We start from the raw sequence: 24285 nt of genomic DNA on the forward strand, positions 1-24285 counted from the left end.
TATAATGAAAAAAAAACAGGTTATGTGGTGTCAGTACAAAAGGCAAGTTAATGGCGATTTGGATACAAACAAGAGCCTCATAAAGAGCCTGAAACTTATTTAGTGGCATTTTTGTAATTCTTGTATTGATGATCATTTTTACTGTGTACAGTTTATGACTATCTATTAATTGAAGTTTTTGAGATAAAAACACAAAACAAAACAGGAAGATGACGAACAAAGTATATTGCTTAGTAAAGCTGCTAAAATGAAGATTTTATAATACCTACATTTCAGGAGTCTCTGATTTGTAGATATTAGAAAAATGTGAATGAAAATTTCATATCATCTTCCTAATTACCATATATATAGTGGAGTATCATTAGTGATCAATTGCTTGACATAGCTCTTGTTTTAATATTTTTCAGAAAAGTGAAGAAATATTGATCACTGTTAATAACAAAATCGTCAACGATAAAAGATTAGGTAAGTTTTTTCTGGCAGATTTAATATTGAATCATTTTATTTGTTGATTTGTCGAGACGCACTCATGCAAATTTCAAATGCACAAATTCATTGCATTGAATTTCAATTCATTATTATAACTTAAAAGGGATAGTATAAATGCAGGATTGAATCTGAGTTTTTTACTATGCATTTTTTTTTTTACTTAATCTTTGAAATCAAAAATCAATATTCAATATGCTATTTTGGATTCTTTCACATCTATCCTACAACAATCTTTTTTGCACTGCAGCATCAGGCATTTCTCTTGTTAATTTAAAATTTCAGAAATGTCTAGGATATCCAGTAATGGCGAACACATAGTGATAAGGTATGCTCAATACACTTTATTAATATAAAATTTATTCAGTTTTAATTTGATCTGCATCTTTAACATATACTAAACTTTATATTTAATAGGATCTGATCCTTTGCTACAACTGTTATATGAAACTGATAAACCAGCAGAAGTTTTAGGATCTGATTATTTATCAGAAAATCCTTCCGTATGGCAGTTCAGAGATCGTATATCAGTTGATCATTTAATGCAGACATTTACAAAGTCTCAACAAAACTGTCCAGTCCTACAGCAGTTCTTAGATGAGGCAAGTATTTAATTCCTCTCTGCCTTAAGTTTCTGCAAATTAAAAAATTATTGCCTTCATTTATCATTGCGATTTTGAAGAATGAACAAAAATGCGAGATTAGTTTTTGCGATTTCAGTAAAATCTGCATACAGATTTATGTATCAGATATCATAATGCGAGTTCTTATTATTGCTATACTCACCCAGTTGCAATATTCTCTAGAAAGAAAAACCTCGCAATAATTTATGAATTTACAGTTATCAAAAATTAATTATACCCCCACTTTAAAAAAGTGGGGGTATACTGTTTAACCTCTGTCTGTCCGTCCGTTCATCCATCAGTATCAGTCCGTTCGTCCATCAGTCCATCAGTCTGTCCATCCATCCCATGAATATTTTTCCTTGCATTTTTCTCAGGAACTACATTACAAGGATTTCTGAAATTTGGTTTCAGGGTTTATATGAGTCAGCTATACCGTGTGATGCGTTTTCAGATTCATCACTCAACAACTTCCTGTTTACCTTATACTTTTAGCGGGCGGGGGTATCATTAGTGAGCAGTAGCTCACAGATTCACTAGTTTCTTTGTTTTGTTTATGACTGATGTAAACATGAAAATAGTTTCAAATACAGAAATTGGATAAAAAAAATCCAGAAAGAAGGGACAAATCAAACTTTAGTTACATACTCATCATTTATTTTCATTGAAACCAATTTTTGAGGAATAAAAGGAAAATTGTAACTCTGCATTGAAGCCTATATGAAATTTGTGTTTTGTTGATGTGAGTTCAGTTTTTGATTAAATTCATGGAAAATTAGTATCCCACGTTTGATATTGAATTTTCAGTATTTTAAGGCAGAACAAAATAATTTTTTTGGTTTAAAAGTCCAATTATTATTAGGTAAAAAAGTATTTTCAAAAACTAAGATCAGCCTTGTTAAGCACAGACAGTATATGGAATCTACAATTTTCAAGATGTTGTTTGTATCATGTCGTCGTAATTTCATCAGAAAGGTGAGCCTTTAAAAAAAATCAAAATTGGAAACATGCCTGCATGCCATTCCAATCAAGTGCCCATTATATTTATATATGTACAGTAACTTATTTCTTTTTTCAGGAACACTTCCTAAGAGCTTTAAGATTTGTACCTGGTATAATTAGACTACAGAAAATGTTGATACAGAAATACAGCAGGCGACTAGATAGAACAGAGGCATTAGGACTTACAATGGATAAAGTTCTCATGGAGTTTCAAGGTATAAAATGCTTTTAGTGGATTTTTTTATTTTGAAGAGGAGATGACTGGATAGGACTTATTTTTTTTTAGAAATGGCGGTTACAGGGACATTACAATTAACATTATTAAGGAATATGAAATAGGACATATTTTCAATAATTCAGAACTGGGGAAAAATGTATAGTTGATAAATAACCAGACATAAGCTTGAAAATTTACAATAAATAAAGCAAACATAGAACATCTGAAAGGTGTTATTTAAAAGATTTATAATACTTTATGATATTCGCATTTAAGGAGCCAAAAGATATGACCTTATAATTACTTGTCCTTTCTTTGGTTCTACACAGATTTTTACACATTTGCAAAGTAAAGTTAATAGTTCTTGATATAACTATTTTTGTCTTAGACTACACCTATTTGACAACCATTTTGATTATGATCTGCATACCTTAAAACATTTGTAATGGTACTAAGTATGAGTTAAACTTTTCCACATCATTTCATGATTTCATTTTAGTTTGTATTGCCAAGCGTTTAGTTTTTGTTGCAAAAAAAAAGTTGATTAAAAGACATCTAGAGGTCAAAATATCTTTAACTTTTGACAACATGGGGGAAATTCGCCTAATTGCGGACACTTTTTCAAATCCGGAAGTTTGGATACTGTCGAGGCCAATTGCGGACATACTGGTGGTTGCATTTGACAGGAGAGGATAGAGGGGTATCAAATGGACTATTTCCCGCGTTTTCAGGTCTCCTCTCTTGATTGGTAGATTGCAAACTCTTCAAACCCGCGGAAATGCCGAATCGCGTAAATGCGGACAGGGGGAGTTAAAATACGGACACCTTGTTGTCAAATTGCGGACACTTATTTTTAAACAGCACTTGCTATTCAAAACGCAGGTATTATGCATATATAACATTAGCTCTCAGGAATACCCTTTCAGTGTATCTTAAAGCATGTTTGAGAATGGTTTTCTAGCATGAACTGGTAATACATGTGGAAAGGTAAGAAAAATAAGATTAAAAAAGTTCATTAAATATCTTATACCACACTTTTATTATATGATATAAGATGCAGAAACTTTTTTGTACTGACAACTTCCATCGTTATATTGTCTTCCAAGATGCATGCATGCATATATAGGAGATATAGTTGTGATAACTTTCAATTTCAAATAGTATGGCATTCATTGCAATGTGTTTTAATGTCCTAATCACTTAAAAATCCGTAGCCCTCACTCAAGAGCATAAGATTTTTTTTTGCACTTTCCGATACTTATATATAAGATAATTTTATTTATTCTAGGGTTTCTATGTACTCTTTGACAAACATGATTTTTTTGCGGCCCATCCAACACCATGAACATCTGAAAACAGTTTATGGAATGGGTAAAAAGGCTTAATTTTTTAAGAATTGGGAAATCAAAAATGGGAAAACGCAAGGTGTGAGGGAACATGCAAATTTTGTAAATTGGAATGTTCAAAAATGGGAAAACGCAAAGTGTGACGGAACATGCAAATTTTGTAAATTGGAATGTTAAAAAAAAAATAAGAATATGGAAAAATGGACACCAAAAATTTTAGGGAATTATGGAAAAGTCAGTATTATGTTTAGTTTTATATGTATTGTCTATCATTTGTTGTTACTAATGTATTGGTCTTTTGTTGGGCAATGTATGACAAATATATGTTGAAAAACCTAGCCTGTAATTATAAATTATGTAATTCATTGACCGCTGCCGACATGTGTAACTTCAAAGCATATTTTAGCGGCGATCGACAAGCATCGCACAAGTTGGCACTCCGAAGCGTGTAGGGAGCAAGAAGGTGAACTTTGGTTTATTTTTATCAATAGTACCGCTTAAGTCGACGCTAGGGGCCGTCTTGACCTTGTAGGATATGAGTGATTCGTTCATTGTTAAAGACCCTACATCAACTGTCAAGATGAAGAACAGGAATAAAAGCCCTGTTCAGTGATATTTTTTTTATTTTTTTCTATGCATTGTGTGCGATTTTGTCCCATGTACATTTACTCCATATCCTTTTATTTTCTCTTATGAATACTGACCCCTGTCACTCCTCAATGAATGGTCTTGCTGGCCTAAGTCATGCAATATCTCGAAATGAAAAGTTAAAAAAAAATGAAAGGGAGCTTCCCCTAATGTTACTAAATGTTGTGCTAAAATTTCTTTTAAAATCTGTCGGAGTGAATCTAAGTTATCCTACGACATAGAAAGTGTAGACGGACGGATGAATAGACGGGCAGAGAGATTACTATAATAGGGCACGCCAAAAGTCGACAGCTCGGCCATAATAAAGACGTAGTGCTGGAGATTGTGGTCACGCATGATGATACGCTATTGGCGTTCGTTGCATTTTGTCACATATAAGTATACTTTTTTCTATATAATGCCCGTTCTCTGACCAATAATGGCATTGGATTTTATCCGACTGGCGAAAGGATACCAGCGTGTGCAGAACATGCCTCGTGTTGAAGACCGTACTTTGACCTATAATGGTTTACTTTTATAAATTTTGACTTAGATGGAGAGTTGTCTCATTGCAATCTAATTAAAATATAGAACTCGGATTTCGTTATACTGCATACGAGATCTAACAACTACCCATATAAGGTTTCACTTCTGAAGGATTTTGCATGTGACTTTTTCAACCAATCAGAATTCTAGTTATCGAATCTGAACAGCGCACGCGGAACATATACTTGAACGAGGTTCATTGAAAGGTCCCGAGGGTATCCAAAAATAAAAACAATGGGACTTAAAATTCATCGCTTCGATTGTTAATCGTTTGGAAATAGTTTTTAAATCTCTTTCATCCGTCATATTGTAACTATAGCCATGAATATTTGAAATATGTGACGTTTGTCATAGTTTTCAGATGTGCCTCATATGCTTTTTGACTTGAGGTCGGATCGTAATCGTGGAAATTAAAGAGTACAGGAAACACTTTTAAACTGTACACTATAGCAGTATGCAGTATAACGAAATCCGAGTTCTATATTTTAATTAGATTGGTCTCATTGGCACTCATACCACATCTTCTTATATCTATATACCTAGTTCTGTGCCTTAGATGAAATGTCTAAACCACAACAGGTTAACGATAAGTGCAAAGGATGATTAATTACTATAACATTCATTCGTCAATGCAGTTAAAGAAGAAAAAAACGTGAGGCATACGTCGTTCACATGAGAAAATTATCGAACTAAATATGGAAGATGCAGGTGATACAGTTTCACCCCAGGAGAATGATGAGGACGAGGAAGAGCTTATTAAAAACATTTTAGTTATTAAATAGTTTACATTTGAATTTTTATATGATTACAAAGATTTTAGTTTATGATTATTTGATAACTAAAGAAAATAAGTCTTTGATTACCAAAGCAAATATTTAATGATTATGTGATTATGTTGGCAAATATTTGGTGATTATGCTATTACTGGTACCTCCCCACGAGGGGCCTTGTTTGTTTTTCGATTTGTCACAGACGGATGGACAAACAGACAGACAGACGACTGGATGCACATGGTCGTTGCTGTTCGACGCTCACAAAAGTCTAAATAGGTCTTTAAAACCAACGTATTGGTTACATTATTTCTATCATGTTTTGAAAAGTTTTATAAAAACATTTCTTTCAAAATAATATTCGTGATATCAATAAGTTCATCTGCCTCTTCCGCAGTAATCATGTCCAACTCTTTACCTCTTCTACTTGATTTTCTAGCAATAAACACAATGCTGCTGAATTCATTTTTCTTATCACTTTCAATAATTTTGCATAGTAGTGTTTATACATATTCATGTTTTGATAAACGTATTAATTTCATAAATAAAAAGCCAATAACATCATTGTCAAATAGCCACTCGTCTACGAGACATTGTTGCAATTTCATTCGGGTGATTGTTTTCTGTAGAGGGGTGTATCTGCACGGAAGAACGCGAAACAAAATTGCCATTTCACTATGAACAAACAATTAAAAATTTCTTGCACGTTGATCTTTTTACCGATTTCATGAAACACGGTGAATAACGAACCTTTTTCACGGCTGCACGTGAAATCAAAATGGCAAAACACGTTGCACGAAAATAACCCATTACCACCCTCTGTAAAGAACGAGAAATAGATTGGCTTGCCATCCCGGGGATGACGTTTTCGGTTTTTGACCTATTGAAGATGTGTCAAGTTGCCAACTGGGGTGGAAATCAGACTTGTAAACGCATTATGTTCGTAATATGCAAAACAAATAAACCAAAATCATCACTTTATTGATATAAATGTATCGGATTGAAACTAATAATGCTAGATTATAAGAGAGTTTTGTTTATTTCCGTCATCATGGTATTGACATATGCACCACTGCACGTGTTAGTTGTTCAAAATATTTTGTGTCCGCATTTCGGCTATCATATTATATTTCGGTGGTGAAAATGCGGACATTTGCTTATTCCTATTTTGTAATCAAAATTTAGACAAATCAGTAAAAATAATTAAAAGAAATGTTTCCTTGCATAAAATACGCAATGCCTATTGCTTTTCAACACATAAATTGCCATTCTTACATGAACAACTGTGTATTGAATGTGACACGCTGTCTTTGGACCTTTTTCAAAATTTCCCGGTTTTTCAAACTTGTTGACATAAGCTATTTATAGCATGCAATTTCAATCACATGACACAAATGTAAATCGAAAGCAATAGACATGATAACCTTATTGCAACAAAATAGAGATTCAATAGTAAACAAAACACCTTATTTCTTATATCTATTTTATTTCAATTTTTCATAATTTTATTGAAAAGTGAGATATTCGTTTTCCGTCCGCATATCGGCGCTGTCCGCAATTAGGCGATTTTCCCCTACTATATATTTATACACTTTAGCGCTAAGCTGCTTTAAAGTATAGCTTTGTTACATGTAGAAAAAATATGCATTTCCTGCATCACTTTGAGTCAATGTAAAAACTTTTATTTTTCTATCTTTCTCTCTTTATATTATCATAATTATATAGATACCAGATCATCTGAAATTATGTCTTGTTGGAATGATTTCAAACAAGCTTGGGAGAATGTCCAACAGTCTTTGGAAGGATATGGTATGTACACATTAAAATGTATAATACTTATTTTAAACTATTTAGTATAAAAAATGGTATAAAGTGTACTTTTCGATGAGACAGTAACCCAACAACATTAAAAGAAAAGATATCTACAGATCAGATACACTTGAGGTCAAATGCTTGGTAACCAACTAGATGTGCACAAAAAACATAAGTGCATTAAAATTAGGTTTAAACGGAACAGAAGTATACATGCCTGAAGGAGAGGTTAGAGGTTAATGATATATAATCAAACTAAAATGTAGTAAATAAATTGTTTTTGGAAAAAAAGATCTCATACATGCCAACTTTTCAAAATCTCCATGGGTGATTTTAAGAGCAAGAGGACGCTCCTCTATATATTGTCATAAATGATTTTAATCTGCTTCTATATTGTTTGTATGAGTATGTATGTGCTTAAATACCATTTTAACTAATTTGAATGCCTGTTTTGAGGTGTTTAGTTTATACAATAAAGAATTCCAAAATTCCAAAATTCAGGTCAATATCTCTCAAGGGGGAAATCCTCCTTAAATCATGAAGGTTGGCAGATCTGGTGACTTTTTTTAAATGAGTAATTTAAGATGCTTCCATAATGAACTTTCATTTGTTTTGGCCTATTCAGAATAGTTACATTAACGTTATATGGTCAGATAAGTAAATGGATTTATAACTGAATTTTGTTCATCTTCAGGATTTCCTGTAAACGGTAACTTTGTTTACCTGTCTAAAGAGAATTGTCGTAGAAGAATGGAGGAGAGAACACAGATAGCTTATGTTTTACCATCTGAGAGAGACACTGGACTATGTTCATATGCCCTGCTGTTCTTTTTACTGGAGAAGCAGAACTTGTTCTTACAGAAATACTGTCAACATAGTAAAACTAAGTACGACAAATTAAAATTATTATTGTACAGATTTTTATTCAGATACTTGAGGTGAATAATTGGGGGATGGGGTTTCCATCACTGTTCATAAAAAAATCTATTCAGAGAATAAATCCTCAACACTCTGAGGAACTAATTAAGAACTTTAACACCCAGATGCAAATTGAATAACTGCGAAAATTCAATAAGCAGTTGTTTGCAACTTGGTATTTGAAGTTCATAAAACTTTTCACATAAAACAAAATAAACAAGTATTTATTTTTTAGCTCACCTGGCCCATTGGGTCCAAGTGAGCTTTTCTCATGACTTGGCGTCTGTCGGCGTCGTCTGTCGTCCACCGTCTTCTCCTCTGAAACTACTGGGTCAAATATAACCAAACTTCGCCACAATCATCATTGGGGTATCTAGTTTAAAAAATGTGTCTGCCAACCAAGATGGCTGACATGGCTAAAAATAGAACATAGGGGTAAAATGCAAGTTTTGTCTCTTATTTTGAAAACCGATATGAATAGAGAAAGTCTGACAGGAGCAAAAATGTTCAAAATGTTGAGCTTTACCAATTGTCCTATTAGTCAAAACTGTCAAACAACTTCTTATAAGAGTTATTGCCCTTAAATGACAAATTTTACCATTTTTTTTCATTTTTGCCTATTATCTTTGAAAACTATTATAGATAAAGAGAAACTTTAAATTGCAAGAATGATCAGCAAGACAAATAAATGAGGATTTTTTTTTACCCTGTTTTGTGTTTTGAGCAAAAACTAAAGAAGATAGAGAGAAACTAAACAGACTAAATGATCAGCAATACAAGATCAACTAAACAGATTTTTGTTATGAATTCTATTCTCGCCTACAATGTTCGAGAGTGTCCTTTGTTGAATATGGACATAGACCAAGGTGAGCGACACAGGCTCTTTAGAGCCTCTAGTTTTATTTGAGAAAATAAATATTCAATGGAATGGAGATTAAATACAATTATTATCAAAAACATACAATAAATTTTACAGAAAATTATTTGCTGAAAATTCATGACAAAAAATCCAAAATTTATGATAACACTGTACAGGAAAAGCACTCAACTCTATAATACCTACTCTATTTAATAAAATCTGAAATGTATAATGATTCTGCATTGAAAGAAATTCTTTAATGTTTCAGATATGACAGTCTCCCAAAGGTCAGTGTAAAAGACCTATCAGCAGCACACTTGATCAGTTATCACCCAGACAGAGATTTACTTCCCATGGTGTTAGCTAATTGTAACTACTCCTTTGAAGTAGTTCAGGGAACCAAAGTGGAATATAACTTTACTAATCTGGAGAGACAGTTAATGGACAGATTTCTATTTACAAAGTCTGTTATCCTGCTGAAGGAGGTATGTGTTTATTTTGATGGATTCATTGGAAGTGCCAGGAGTAATTGTGGCAGAGTCGTTTTAAAAAAAAAATTGCATGAAATGACCTGATGTTCTTAAGCAGACTTATTTTTTGTCCGAAAGTCGCGGAAAGCATGAGATAGGGGTTGCTTTTCTTGCGACGACGGCGTCAACAATTGTTATGTTTTCTGCTTGAGTTAGTTCGATAGGAACTACTTGTGATAGATCATTGTTATTTTTTATGAAGATGCATTACTAACAGTACATATCAGTTTGCCGACAATTTTGATGCCCTTCCCCCTAGGCCATGGTTCATTGACTTTGAATTAATTAGCGATTTAAAATGTTAAGTTTTCTGCTAAGGTTAGATTAAAGCCCATACCGCATAATTAACTATAAAAGGCCTAAAATGACAAATGTGAAAAAATTCAAACAAGAAAACTAACAGCCTGATTTATGTACAAAACAATGAAAGAAAAACAAATATGATATACAGCAACAAACACCAGTTACTCAATTACAAGCTCCTGACTTGGGACAGGCACATACAGAATAAGGCTGTTAAACAATTGTCTTATTAGTGAATAATACTGTAAATTCAGAAATTATTGGAAGGTTTTTATAAAGGCAAATAATGCGAATGATTGATTATCATAATAATTAGAACTCACATTCTGATATCCAATACATATATCTATATGCAGCTTTCCCAAAATCACAATTAATTAATCTAGCATTTTTGTCCTTTTTTAAAAAATTGCAATAATAAGTGCTAGCAATAATTTCTGAATTTACAGTACATATTTTATTGTCTCTCCCCCCTCCCCCACCTAACCACCACAACCCCCCGTCCCCCACCCACCCCACCTCCTGTGACAGGTTGTGGGGGGCATAGAAATACTGGGCATGCAACCGTATGTCCATCCTTGCATCTGTCTGTCTGGTCTTGATAGCCCTCTTGCATGTACAATTCTTGCCAGATTTTTATAAAACTTTATATCATAGGTTTATATCAGCAATGTCTTGGACAAGTTCGAAAATCAGTATCAATCAAATATTTTCAATAGAGTTATGCCCTTGGAAATATTAGTTATGTGGAAAATTGCATTGTTAGCACTCTCATGTGTCCAACTCTTTAGTTTTATCAAATTTATATCAAAGGTTGATATCAGCAATGTCTAGACAAATTTGAAAATCTGTGCAGATCAACTTTTTTCAAAAGAGTTATGCCCCTTGGAACCATTAATTATATGGAAAATTGCATTGTAAGAGCTCTCATGTGTACAGTTCTTACCAGTGTTTTTTATGAAACTTATATCATAGGTTTATATTAGCAAAGTCTCGGACAAGTTTGAAAATCAGTGCAATTCAACTAATTTTTTATACGACCGCATTTACGACTGGCGTCGTCCGAAGACACATTGGTTTTCGCACTCTAACTTTAGTTTAAGTGAATGGATCTCTATGAAATTTTAACACAAGGTTCAATACCACAAAAGGAAGGTTGATTTTGGGGGTTATGGTACCAACAGTAAAGGAATTAGGGGCCAAAAGGGGCCAAAAATAAGCATTTTTGTAACTTCCAGACATAACTTGTGTGTTAGTGTATGGATCTCTCTGACATTGTACCACAAGGTTCCATATCACAAAAGGAATGCTGGGATTGATTTTGGGGGTAATTGCCTCAAAATTTTAGGAATTATGGGCCAAAAAAGGGGCAAAAACAAGCATTTTTCTAGTTACATGACAATAACTTGTGTGTAAGTGTATGGATCTTTCTGAAATTGTACTACAAGGTTCCATATCACAAAGGGAAAGCTGGAATTTAGTTTGGGGGTAATTGCCGAAACGTTTAGGAATAGGGGGCCAAAAAGGGGCCAAAAACAAGCATTTTTCTAGTTACATGACAATAACTTGTGTGTAAGTGTATGGATCTTTCTGAAATTGTACTACAAGGTTCCATATCACAAGGGTAAAGCTGGGTTTGAGTTTGGGGGTAATTGCCCTAAATGTTTAGGAATTTGGGGCCAAAAAACACATTTTTTTCTAGTTTCCAGACAATAACTTGTGTTCAAGTGTATGGATCTCTCTGAAATTGTACTGCAAGGTACCATACCACAAAGGGAAGGCTGGGATTGAGTTTGGGGGTGATGAATCATAAGGGGGTTCAAAAAATTTGGGGGGGTTTTTTTTCCTTTTTTTTCTTTTTTTCCTTTTTTTTTCTTTTAAAATTTTCCATTTTAAGTTGGTTATTTCTGATTTATATTTAAAAGCAAATAATAATGATATGGTAGGAGATTCACACCAAACAGGATGTGTAAATTTTTATATAATAAGTATTGTGCAATAGCAAGAAATTTTCAATTGCACAGTATTGCACAATAGCAAGAAATCTTCAATTGCACAGTATTGCGCAATAGCAAGAAATCTTCAATTGCACAGTATTTCGCAATAGCAAGAAATATCCAATAGCACAATATTGCGCAATAGCAAGAAATTGTCAATTGTACAGTATTGCGCAATAGCAAGAAATATTCAATTGCACAGTATTGTGCAAAAGAAGATACTTCCTGTAAATTGCTTATTTCTTGACCAATTTCAATGGGGTTTTATTCTTGAATTCTTGGGGTTCTTTAATATGCTGAATCTAACCGTGTATTAAGTTTTTGGATTTTGGGCCCCGTTTTTAAATTGGTCCACATTGAGGTCCAAAGGGTCCAAAATTAAACTTTTTTTGATTTCATCAAAAATTTAATTATTGGGGTTCTTTGATATGCCGAATCTAACCGTGTATTTAGATTCTTAATTTTTGGTTCCGTTTTCAAATTGGTCTACATTAAGGTCCAAAGGGTCCAAAATTAAACTTAGTTTGATTTTAACAAAAATTGAATTCTTAGGGTTCTTTGATATGCTGAATCTAAACATGTATTTAGATTTTTGATTATGGGCCCAGTTTTCAAGTTGGTCCAAATCGGGGTCCAAAATTAAACTTTGTTTGATTTCATCAAAAAATTGAATATATGGGGTTCTTTGATATGCTGAATCTAACCATGTATTTAGATTTTTGATTTTTGGGCCCCGTTATCAACCTGTCCACATTGAGGTCAAAAGGGTCCAAAATTAAACTTTGTTTGATTTCATCAAAAATTGAATTCTTGGGGTTCTTTGATATGCTGAATCTAACCATGTATTTAGATTTTTGATATTGGACCATAATAGGTGAATGTCCAATTTAAAATTTTTAAGTTCTTAGACCACATTCATTCTGTGTCAGAAACCTGTGCTGTGTCAAATATTTAATCACAATCCAAATGCAAAGCTGTATCAAGCTTGAATGTTGTGTCCATACTTGCCCCAACTGTTCAGGGTTCGACCTCTGCGGTCGTATCAAGCTGCGCCCTGTGGAGCATTTTATTTTAAAGAGTTATGCCCCTTGGATATATTAATGATATGGAAACAGATAAGATATTTGCAATGCAGGAGATACTGAAACTCTTTTCTTTTTACAGATTAGTACAGTAGTGTACAGATCAGAAACTACCAATGCTGTAGTATTTATACATCTCAGAGACAGAATTAAACAGGTAAGAAAGACTCAGAGACTTTAGCTGGCTTGAACAAAATCAATAAATTGATGAGAGAGTTGACTACATTTATCCTGGACGCTGTGTTCATTTATTGATGGAAAAGCTTCAAACTAAAGTCCATAATATAAATCTGAATATATGCAATGGTTCATTTCTAAGTTGAGGCATTTTCACACTTGTGGTTTAATTTTGAGTCACTTGTTTATAGTTTGTGCTTGTAGCAAACGTTTTGGTGTTAGCTGTTTTAAAATAATAATATATACAGAATGCACTATATTCTGAAAGGGAGAATGAATGCAAGTACAAAAATCATGGCATTAACAGCAATATATGTACAGATATTAACCAGCAAACAGTTAGAATACTATTATCTGTAACCATCAACAGAAGTATACATGTAAATTTGTGTACTTAGCAACATTTTTGATATAAATAATAAAAGAGGGGCGAAAGATACCAGAGGGACAGTCAAACTCATACATTCAAAAAATAAACTGACAACGCCATGGCTAAAAAATAAAAAGACAAACAGACAATAATAGTACACAAGACACAACATAAAAAACTAAAGACTAAGCAACACGAACCCCACCAAAAACTGGGGGTGATCCCAGGTGCTCCGGAAGGGTAAGCAGATCCTGCTTCACATGTGGCACCCGTCGTGTTGCTTATGTTATTACAAATCCGGTAAATAGTCTAATTCGGTAGGTCACATTTGTGAAAAGGGACGGGTATTGTAGTTACGACATAAGGAACATATCCGATATCATCTGTGAAACGGTTATTCCATAACGGTCAACCAACTTGTGATGGCGTCCGTAAAATTTACGAAGGGATGATTTCAACTTCACCATTTAATCACTTTTGCTGTATTTTTTTTTATATACATAGGAAAGAATCAGTGCCTCTGTACTTAGCCTGATTCAGATTGACCTTAACCAGAAGACTTTTCCAGAATTATGTGATAGTATAGACAAACTAGACATAGCTATCAGTTTTATGAAGTCAGTTGGTTGTGACCCAGAGAGTCTTTTGAGTGACTTCATGATCAACATATTGAAGATTGATGACTCTTTGGTTAGCCAGAAGGTAACAGATAAAAAGTTAATTTATGCCTTTGTTCGAAAAATTATATTTTTATATCCCGCATTGAAGTAGAGGGGGCTCTACTTCAATGCGGGATATAAAAATAAAACACTATATAGTTTTTGCCCTGTCCATTTGTCAGTAATTTTCATTTCCAGAAGCTAACACAACTATTTTCTATCAGATAGCAACCTTACTTGGATATAAAAAAAATGGTCACATATAATGAAAGGAAGATCACTTTTGATTTTTCACATGACAAAGGGTAGGGTCATAGTTACTACAAATAGACTGAAAATTGTGCATAAATGTTGTTTCCTGATGCTAGATCAAATACTACATTCGGGATTGCAACCTTGCATGAAAATATGGTCACATATAATAAAGAAGAAAATCCCTATTGATTTTAAAGGTCTACCGTCAAGGTCATAGTTACTAAAGTAGATTATGAGATTATGTAAATATAAAAAGAAGATGTGGTATGATTGCCAATGAGAATATTACTGTTTAATGTTATAAAAGAAATTAGTCATACCCTAAGTAAACAGAAAACTAGGTTTTTTAATTGGTCTTGTATAACTTTGACTCCAATGGCTGATGTGTAGTGCTTTTTCTACAATGTTTAAAAATTTCACTGAAAAGTTTTTTAGGAAAATTGCCTTTTGACCACTTGAGATTTGTGTACTTCCTGAGATTGAAAATAAAGTTATTCATATGAACCAATCTTCACATATTAAGTTATCTTCCAAATCAAATTTTCAATTTTATTCCTGAATTAAAGGTATGTAATGGAATGTATTAATTAAGTTAATTTGCATTACAGTCAGCAAAAATAATGGTATATAAAAATAAAATTAAGATATCAAAGAATGCTCTCAGTAACATACATGTACAGTAAGCCAGTAAGCTTAGCACTTTTATCGCTATTATTTAGAAATGCCTAGCTACACTTAAAATACCATATCTAAGAATACTAGCATGTTATGCACAATTCTAATGCAATTTTTATGTAACCACTTTTTTCATTGGCTAAAAGTTGCCGTCAAATCCACAGTTGTAACTAAGGAGGGACCTGCCATTTTGAATTGATTGAATCAACAAATGTTCAGTTTCTACAATATAATCGCAAATTAAATGACACCAACCACAAAATCGCCGTTTTAATGCGATTTCATCCAAATTTGAATCGTAGAGGTAACGTAATAACCTCCAGTTTGTAAGTTTTCATTTGTATGACGTCACGTTTAGCCATAACGTCTTTGTGCAAAAATCATTCATAAAGTTTCGTGGATTTTTTTTTTATTTCAAATTTATACATTTTTTCAAGCTCTTGCGTATTATTTCTTTTTGTAAAGCATTAGAATTGGAATAACAGTACTGTAGTTGAAGAGTTGCCACCGTCAATTTTGATTTGACGGTTGCAAATTGACGTTTTACTGTCTCCGCTACGCGTCGCCAGTAAAACTGCATTTGCGACCGTCAAATCGCCAATTGACGGTGGCAACTCTTCAACTACAGTACTGTTATTCCTTAATTAAAAGAACATATTGGTCTCTCGGGAGACGGGTCAATTGAGAAAAGAGTAACTGTAGTTTGACTTGTTTTCAGGCACAACAGTCCTGTAAATGTAAACATATACAATGTTTGTGGATGACATTGGCACTGGAGAAAACAAAACGTCTAGAAAACAATAACAAGGTTTGTATTAAATTTTATTATATACTTAGTAGTAAATACAGATAAATTGTATGTGTAATACGATAAATGACAATCATGCTGGATTAGCCCTCCGTGATGATATTGATATCAGTTACAGTTACAAAAGCTTTATCACACCCCTAATTTGTATGAAGTCACTTCATCGATATCAGTCTGGTTTGCAATATCAGCAAAATAATAAATTCAAAAATGAAATACCTTGCTACTGTCATCCATTCTTAGAAGCCATTGTCTGCGAACCAGATCATCTATTTGTTATCTATTGGAACTGTGGTATATCTTAACCTGAAGTCACCTGAAGTAGCTGAAACTTTATTGACCAGTTGCAAGAAAATAACTTAACACTTGTGCAAATTTCAATATCAATTTGATGTAGGAAATTCTCAAAGGTTACTAGCCCACAAATAGAACTACCGTTCTAATACAAATTTGCCAGTGCTTCACACATATGTATTTTCATTGCAATATATGACATTGTGATGGGACATTAAAAAGATGCAGAATTTAGTGCATATGTTATTTCTGGTTTTTTCATATCAATGAAAGCTTTAACTCATTATTTATTACTCATAAATTTTATTCATCTCATTTGCAGGAGTCATTTGATAATATTTCCTCAGCTTTCAAACAAAAACCCTCTGAAGAACAAAATGATGCTTTATATGAAATCTTGGACATCTTACAAGTAGAACAGCTAGAAAATTTGTCACAGATGATCTTTGACTGCATTCTGCTAACTATTGATATGCCTCAGAAAGATGAGGAGTCTGTGGACATGTCCAAGGTTGGGTATGTATTTATATTTGAAATGGAATACAAGCTAGGAGATTGGGTATTATTAGTTACATTATGAGTGTGCTAGTGACCTCCTCTCACCCCATATGGAATTTGCTGACCCCATACATATCGTATTAGGTCACTAGCACACTGTGTAAAGAATTTATCTACTGACTATCTTTAATAATATGTGATATTAACTAGTGGCAAATCAAAGTGATCAAGTCATCAATATTAAGAATCTACTTCCATTGTTCTATACAAAAACAATTGCCAACAATAACAACTTGTTAGCTTTAAATGTGTTTTATGAATTTATTTCAATCGTTCATCATCCATTTCTTCGTCTGTTAAAACCTTTCAGATTATTCCTCAACACCGTGTTGTTTTTACAAAGCAATGTAACACCACTACTAATCGTGTATTGAAATAAACCATGCCTACTAACCCCATATGAAATATACACGGTCTCCACGTGGTTGCTTTTAACCAATCATATTCCTAGAAATGTATAGATCAGATGATATAAGTTTTACAGTGTGCTAGTGACCTAATACCATATATACAGGTTTATATAGTATTAGGTCTCTGTCACACTGTGTAACGAATTTATCTTACCGACTATCTTAAATGTAGAATTAAGACTAATGGCCTATTAAAGTCATCTAGTCTTCAATATTAGGAAAGTATTTTCATTGGTCTATACAAAAACAAATGCCAACAATAACAACTTGTTAGATTCAAATGTGTTTTCTGCATGTATTTTCAATCCTTTATCATCAATTTCTTCATCTGTAGTCTATGTGAAACATTTCAGATTTTTCTTCAACTTTATAAAGGTAAGTAACACTGCTACCAACTGTGTATTAAAATAAAACACTGACCAAATATAAAATATTCATGGTCTCCATGTGTCGCTTTTAATCAATGATATTCCTAGAAGTGTATATCAGGTAAGATAAATATTTATATATGAATTTAATGTGCAGGTATAAAAGGAGATGGGGTGTATATCAATTAAATGGCTACCTCGCAAAAAAGACATTTAGAGGTCAGCAACCATTGTGAGTAAAGTTAGCTGAAAAATGTCCTGAAAGTAAGGAAATCAATGAATAACTTAAAGAGACAATCAGATGTTTTAAGGCTTTTTTTAAAGAAAGGGAGAGAGCACAAATTTATATACCCCTGCCCCAAAGGAAGGGATATACTGGTTTATTTCTTTCAATCCCTGTGTCCTTCTGTTGTCACATTTTCTCAGGAACTACGAATCAGAGCATCCTGAAAATTTGTACCATTGCTTATCAACTTCTTTTTAACTAAATACTTATAGGGGAGGGGGAGGTAATTTGTAAGCAGTTGGCAGTTCAACTTGTTTATCTTGTTTTCTAAAAACAAAACAACAAAAAATGCATATGGTAGTTGGCTATTGAAACTTTTTAAATGCAAGTTACACTGTTTTTAGAACTACGAACAAGATAATAAAAAACATTTTTTTAACGTATCACTTAAAGGATGTATTTTTTTTTGTACATTAGAGAATGGTTGATATCAATAAGTACAAAAGCTGATTTGTTTTGAAATACATAATGAAATTCCATTTACAGGATCATTGGAGTCTTGGTAAGCAATGCTGTGAAAGTTATGTAATTAAGGCCAGTTTCTATTTTCAGATTGAAAGAAGCAGTTGAATCTTATCTGTATGATCCCCCGTATGTAAATGAAGCTCTGACACCCGACTGGATTCAAAGATTTGTTACTGCTCTACCTATTGATGGAGATTCTCGTCTACTTTGCTGTCATGGGGTAGAAACATGGATGATAATTAATGAAATATTTTCTGACAAAAAGGAACAGATGTTATAGATAATAGATGTGCATCTATAAAAAAGACCTACAAGTTTGTGTGATTTCACAATATTGACTTTTTTGTTTATGGTTGAAAATTTCAAAGAGTAATTTATTTATTCTTAGTTTGCAAATTGAATACAATGAGCATTGAAATTGTTCAGGAAAGAAAATGATTTGTTTTTAAATGAAAAATGTGATTACAATAGGGGTCTTACTAATATACTGTGAGATTGTTCATTGTATACAAAAAAATATTGTTAAATACCCTAATTTAATCCTAGAGTAAATGCCCTTTAATAGATGATTTTTATGCCCTCACTACTAAGCGTTGGGGGCATTAAGTGTTACCCTTGTCCGTCCGTCCCGACCGCAATGCTTATTACCACAAAACACAGATCAAGATCGAAATTGGGTGGCATCACTTTTACCGTTCATGAGTTATGCCCCTTTATAAACATAAAAATTGCTGAATTTTTTGTTTCCTTTCTCTAACTTTAGTTTGCCTCAACCAAATGTTATAAAACATATACACAATGCTTATTACCACAAAACACAGATTAAGTTTGAAATTGGGTGGAGTCACTTTTACCATTCTTGAGTTATGCCTTTTAAACTACGAAAGTACCATTAGAATTGGTAGCAATATGGTTGGTTGTTTGTTTGATAAGGTATACAGTGATTATTTGTCTTGTAGTGTGATTTATTACCTTTTTATTAGTTGCGGTTGTAGGGCTAGAATTAAAAGAATATTTAACCAATCAGTTTTATTATAGCCTTCATACTTAAATGCTTGTTGTTAAGGTTGTCTATGAAATCAGTGTTACATTTGTTTGCATTTTGAGAAAAAGAAATCTAGAAATAGTAATATAAAAATTAAGCAGAAAATATATTTTGAAATTTTTTATTAGGCACCAGTTCACATTTATCAATGAAAGGTATTTATAGTTTAATTTTTGATATAAATACTTTTCTACATGCAAACATTGTGTTATGGTTTATATATTTATATTATATGCAGCACATTCTGCATTGACACCAAGTTCATTTCCTTTTTTGGAATAAAGATGTATGTTATGCATATTTTGATAAACCTATTGTATTGTATGTAATAAGTGATGATTTATTTTTAATCAAATTGTTTGTTAAGTAAAGTAGATGGTATGCTTTTCATGCCATCTTATTTGGGAAAAACAAAGGAGTAAGCCCGGTAAGACCTTTTTGGCCCTATATACACAATTACTGCAATCTTCACAATTTTAGCATGTGTGCTAATTTTTAGAAAGTTTTTGTCTAAAATCGAATTGGCCCCTCTTGTGTTCTGTCCTAATATTTAAATATATATGTTGTATTGGATGATAATACATAATATATATAAAGGTTGAGACTGAACATGAATGGGGCCACTTACATTTTAGACAATAACCATCTGAAAAGTGACGTTGTATGTCATATTTGATAGATTTTTCATATTTTAGCTTGAATTTGAGCATCTTTAATGACCAAATCAGTTCAAATCTTTAACATCGACCGAAGTAGACACTTAAGTGTAAAAGAAAAGGTCAAAAACATTTCATCAGATGTACTTCAAATTTCAGGTCAAAATTAGACCTTACCGGACCTTCTCCTTTATAGTGTTAAAAGATTGTTTATACTAGAGTCTTTCAAGACAGCTGAATTGAAGATCATGTAACTTTGTCAGGTAATGTTGATCTATTTTGTGTATGCGTTCATGCATGTTACTTGTTTGAAGCATGTTACGTAAGTGATAAACTCAGATCTACAATGCATCATGCATACTTTTTTATTTTTGTGATTTTGAAAGCATCAATCATTGGTTTGTGATACACATTATTCATCAGTATTATTTGTTATTTGATTGCAGTTAATTACAGGATGTATATTTATCTTTTTGTTTGATGTATATTGTTGTTTTTTTGTTTTTTTTGTTGTTTATTTAGTTTTTTTTTTATTCATCAGTTATTATTAATTATGAAATCCTTATTCTTGTTTTATCAATAAGTTTTAATACCAGTTCATACATTTTTGTATATCTTCTTTTATTAAAATGTGTCCCTATGATGAACCTCATTTCATAATTACATTTTTTTTTATGAAAAGTCAAACTTGCCAAAAATTATGAGATAGATTGTTTGCCTTTTGTTTTTATCAACACCCATTTAATAAGAGTGATACATAGACTTTCTTTCATGAAAATAAAAAAAATTTATGCATTCGAGGGAGATGACTCATTAGATTTGCCTTTTTAAGCTCATCAAATGGTATAAAGTTTTCATAAAATTTTACCCCTATTTATTCAACAAGATTTTCTCATATTGAAAAAAAATTTAAGAGCTTCATGAAAATTGAATCCATATTTTTCTAATAGTTCAACGGTAATTTTATGTTTATTCTTTTTCACAAAATTTTTAATTGATCTAATGTATTTCCTTGTTATGATTTGTAAGGTAAAATTAGTCTTTCAAAATGCATGCTTTAGATGTTTTATTAAATAATGTTTTAAAAAAGTATCAGATTTTTCTCTTCTCAGCTCTTCTCTCTCCTTTCTCCAGCCCAAGTGAGAGGTAATTGCCATTATTTTGTACATTCCTGGACAAAGTAACTCAGACACACATGATATGAGAGTTCTGGTCCTATCAACTTTCTTAATTTATTGAATAGGCAAGTTTGATAGGATAGTTGAAGGTCAAAGGTAATAGGTAGGCAATTTTATTATTGCTTCTCATTTCCATCAACATGTTTGACCCTATACTCTAAGTCATGCTCAATTGCCTTTAAAACTTTTACATAGTTGGCATGTTTTAAAATGTATGTGATTAGTTAAAGGGAACTAATAATGGTAAGTCAATGATATTTGAAAGACAGTTGTATTAGCATTGGCACACTTCATTCCATGGAGTTCATTCGGTCATGTTACATTCATCATGTGCCATTTACAATGAAACTTTTGCTTAGTTTACATGTTAAGTTTGTGATAAGCAGACTTTCAGGGTAATAACTTGTTGTTAGTCAGTGATATTTGGTAGGCAGTTATATAAGCACCTCATGTCTATAAAGATTACTTGGCCCTACCCTTTATTAAGTTTCGTTGACCATAACCTTAGACCAGTTTACCTCTTAAAGTGTTGTAATTTAAATTAAAAAATTTACACATACTAACAATTAGATACAGATGAGACAAATCTTTGACAAATTATATTTTATATCCAGTAAAACGTTTTGTTCTGGGTACATTTGATGTTGATTGGATGAAGCTGCATAGACTTCAACTTGACAACATGATACAACACAACAGCTTAGTGAATTATTATGTAGGAGTATACATCTCAATGACAGGAATTCATTCCACTGTTTCCTAAAAACAGTATCGATTGACTACTTAATAATGATGTGTGGAATACTTAGACGACAACACAAACTATAATGAAAACAAACCCTTAGTAACATGCCTCTGAAACAGTGAAGCATATTGTACTGTATCCTAATGTCACCAGAAAAACTTTATGATGAATGTGCCATAATAAAATAAATTGATTTACATACATGTCAGACGAAGGTGCCTCCATAAAAATTTAGATATAATGTTACAAATGGTCAAATTCTAGTAACGGCAATCTGGTCTTGCCTCTGTACTTGCTTGCATCTTTATGAAAGAAAATGTTTTAAATCACAACCTGTTATTCTGAATTATATATTTAGATTAAGCTACTACAGTCCTAGCTAGTTTTAGATACAATGTAAAATCTCTTATAAACTTATATTTTTATGTCTCTGAAAAGACACATCAGGATGCTAGGGTAAATCTTTTAGTTCTGGTTCTTAAATTGCAATTTGTTGGATCTTTGCCATAACATTCTCCTCGAACTTCTCATTTATAAACTAACATAGTTTAAGTATACTTTTTTTATTTGTACCTGATGTTCGACCAAACCGGTTGAATCATTCTGTGTTGAGTATGTGTATTGTTTTCTGGATAGACATTCGGCAGAGCCTTCACGATTCATAAACTTGAAATTGTATCCATGAAGTAACAAACTCTATCTTCCAAGACGACATTGACATTCTTTAATTTTCAGCAGGTACTTCACAGATACATTTTCAGTTTCACAGTGAATTCTTAGTTTGGCAAATACTGTTTGAAGTGCTTTATACCACCAACAAGAGCTAATGCTTCATTTTTCAGTATAAATCTAACTTAGTTCATGGCCACGCAAAGATATTTGTCCATATACACTAGGGTTATATACTCCATTCTGAATATGTCACAGCACGTTTCCCGTTGAACATTCAGATGGATCCGTTGATAGTATGAACGGTTTGTTGAATTCTGGAAAAACAAGCATTAAAGCTGAAATAAGTGCATTTTTCAGAATATCAAATGCCCTTTGACATATCAGTGTCCAGCTTAAGTTTGTGTTTTTCTTCAGTATACTAGTAGATGTTTACGGTGAAGCAATACCCTCATAGTCATTTACAATTCATTTTTCTGTAATAGTTTGCCATCCCTAAAATTTTTTTTACTTGTGTTGCATTCTTCGGGGAAAAATTGTTCATTTTCTGTACTTTCTGGGTTCACTTTAATTCCATTTTTCGAAATAACATGTCCAAATGCGTAAATTGGTATCATTGAATGTAAATGTTCCTCAGAATTCTTCAAAAAAAAATTGAACATCAGCAATGTGGACACGTAATTTTGACAATTTAGATTTTTCAGCACTTTGTCAGTAAATGCTGGAATGTCATTGGTGAATTCATCTTGGCAAATGCTAGTCTATTGATTTGTATACTCTCTTGTGTGAAATGAATGCATTCTTTTGTTTTGTGGCAGGGTCTAATGGTACTTACCAGAATTTATGATATAATACAGGACAGGCTCGGCATGAGCTAAAGTATTTGGTATATCAGACATTGTACGGAATTGCAATATAAAGTGGCTCATTTATATTGCTTAGCACACGAAAATCCATATAAAAATGAAATTCACCATTTTGTTTCTGTACAGGAACTATTAAGCTGTGGGATAGTGATGACTCTTCGATGATACATTGTCTCTCCATCTCATCTAGTTGTCATTCGATCTCCACACGCATCTGAATAGATTGACGATAAGGTTATAAACTAACCACATTATTTGGTATCATGAATGGTGCAATTCTGTTTTAACAAGTCCTTTGCAAATACATCTCTGTTCGGGCTTAAAAATCTAAACAGTTTCTGTAGCTGTTTCAAATTAAGGTCTATCTTCTACATTTATCCATAAGTCTGCTTATACATTTTCACTGTCGATGAATGAATTTTTTTTACTTTCCAAAATACTGTACAAAAATCCTTGATCTATAAAGGAATAATTTTTTTTTAAATCAAACTTACTGTGCAACTGCAATTTGTATTTTTTTAGTCCAGCCGTACAGTTTGACAGGTGGTATTGGGAAATCTTTTAATTCTATGTTATTGTCATGAATATTTTAAACTGTTTTTCAAACAGCTATAGAAAAGCGTGATTGAAGTTTATGGCACGTACAGTTCTTAAGTTACTGTTGTCCTTTTATAAAATTTTTG

The 24285-nt window shown here is 32.6% G+C and overlaps 1 protein-coding gene across 1 annotated transcript in view; it reads left to right on the top strand.

Annotated features, from left to right (window-relative positions):
• The window catches only part of LOC127724922 (E3 ubiquitin-protein ligase rnf213-alpha-like), a 162369-nt gene extending 141582 nt beyond the window's left edge, over positions 1-20787 (top strand). The window contains exons 71-81 of the mRNA XM_052231925.1: positions 408-465; positions 904-1088; positions 2188-2326; positions 7343-7426; positions 8124-8316; positions 9475-9691; positions 13201-13275; positions 14170-14367; positions 15973-16062; positions 16679-16872; positions 18531-20787. Coding sequence (XP_052087885.1) covers positions 408-465; positions 904-1088; positions 2188-2326; positions 7343-7426; positions 8124-8316; positions 9475-9691; positions 13201-13275; positions 14170-14367; positions 15973-16062; positions 16679-16872; positions 18531-18723 — 1626 coding nt within the window. The 3' untranslated portion in view covers positions 18724-20787. The remainder of the gene's footprint in view (positions 1-407; positions 466-903; positions 1089-2187; positions 2327-7342; positions 7427-8123; positions 8317-9474; positions 9692-13200; positions 13276-14169; positions 14368-15972; positions 16063-16678; positions 16873-18530) is intronic.
• Positions 20788-24285: the final 3498 nt, after the last annotated feature.

Source organism: Mytilus californianus, unplaced genomic scaffold, assembly GCF_021869535.1.
Source record: "Mytilus californianus isolate M0D057914Y unplaced genomic scaffold, xbMytCali1.0.p SCAF_14, whole genome shotgun sequence".
NCBI classification, from domain to species: domain Eukaryota; kingdom Metazoa; phylum Mollusca; class Bivalvia; order Mytilida; family Mytilidae; genus Mytilus; species Mytilus californianus.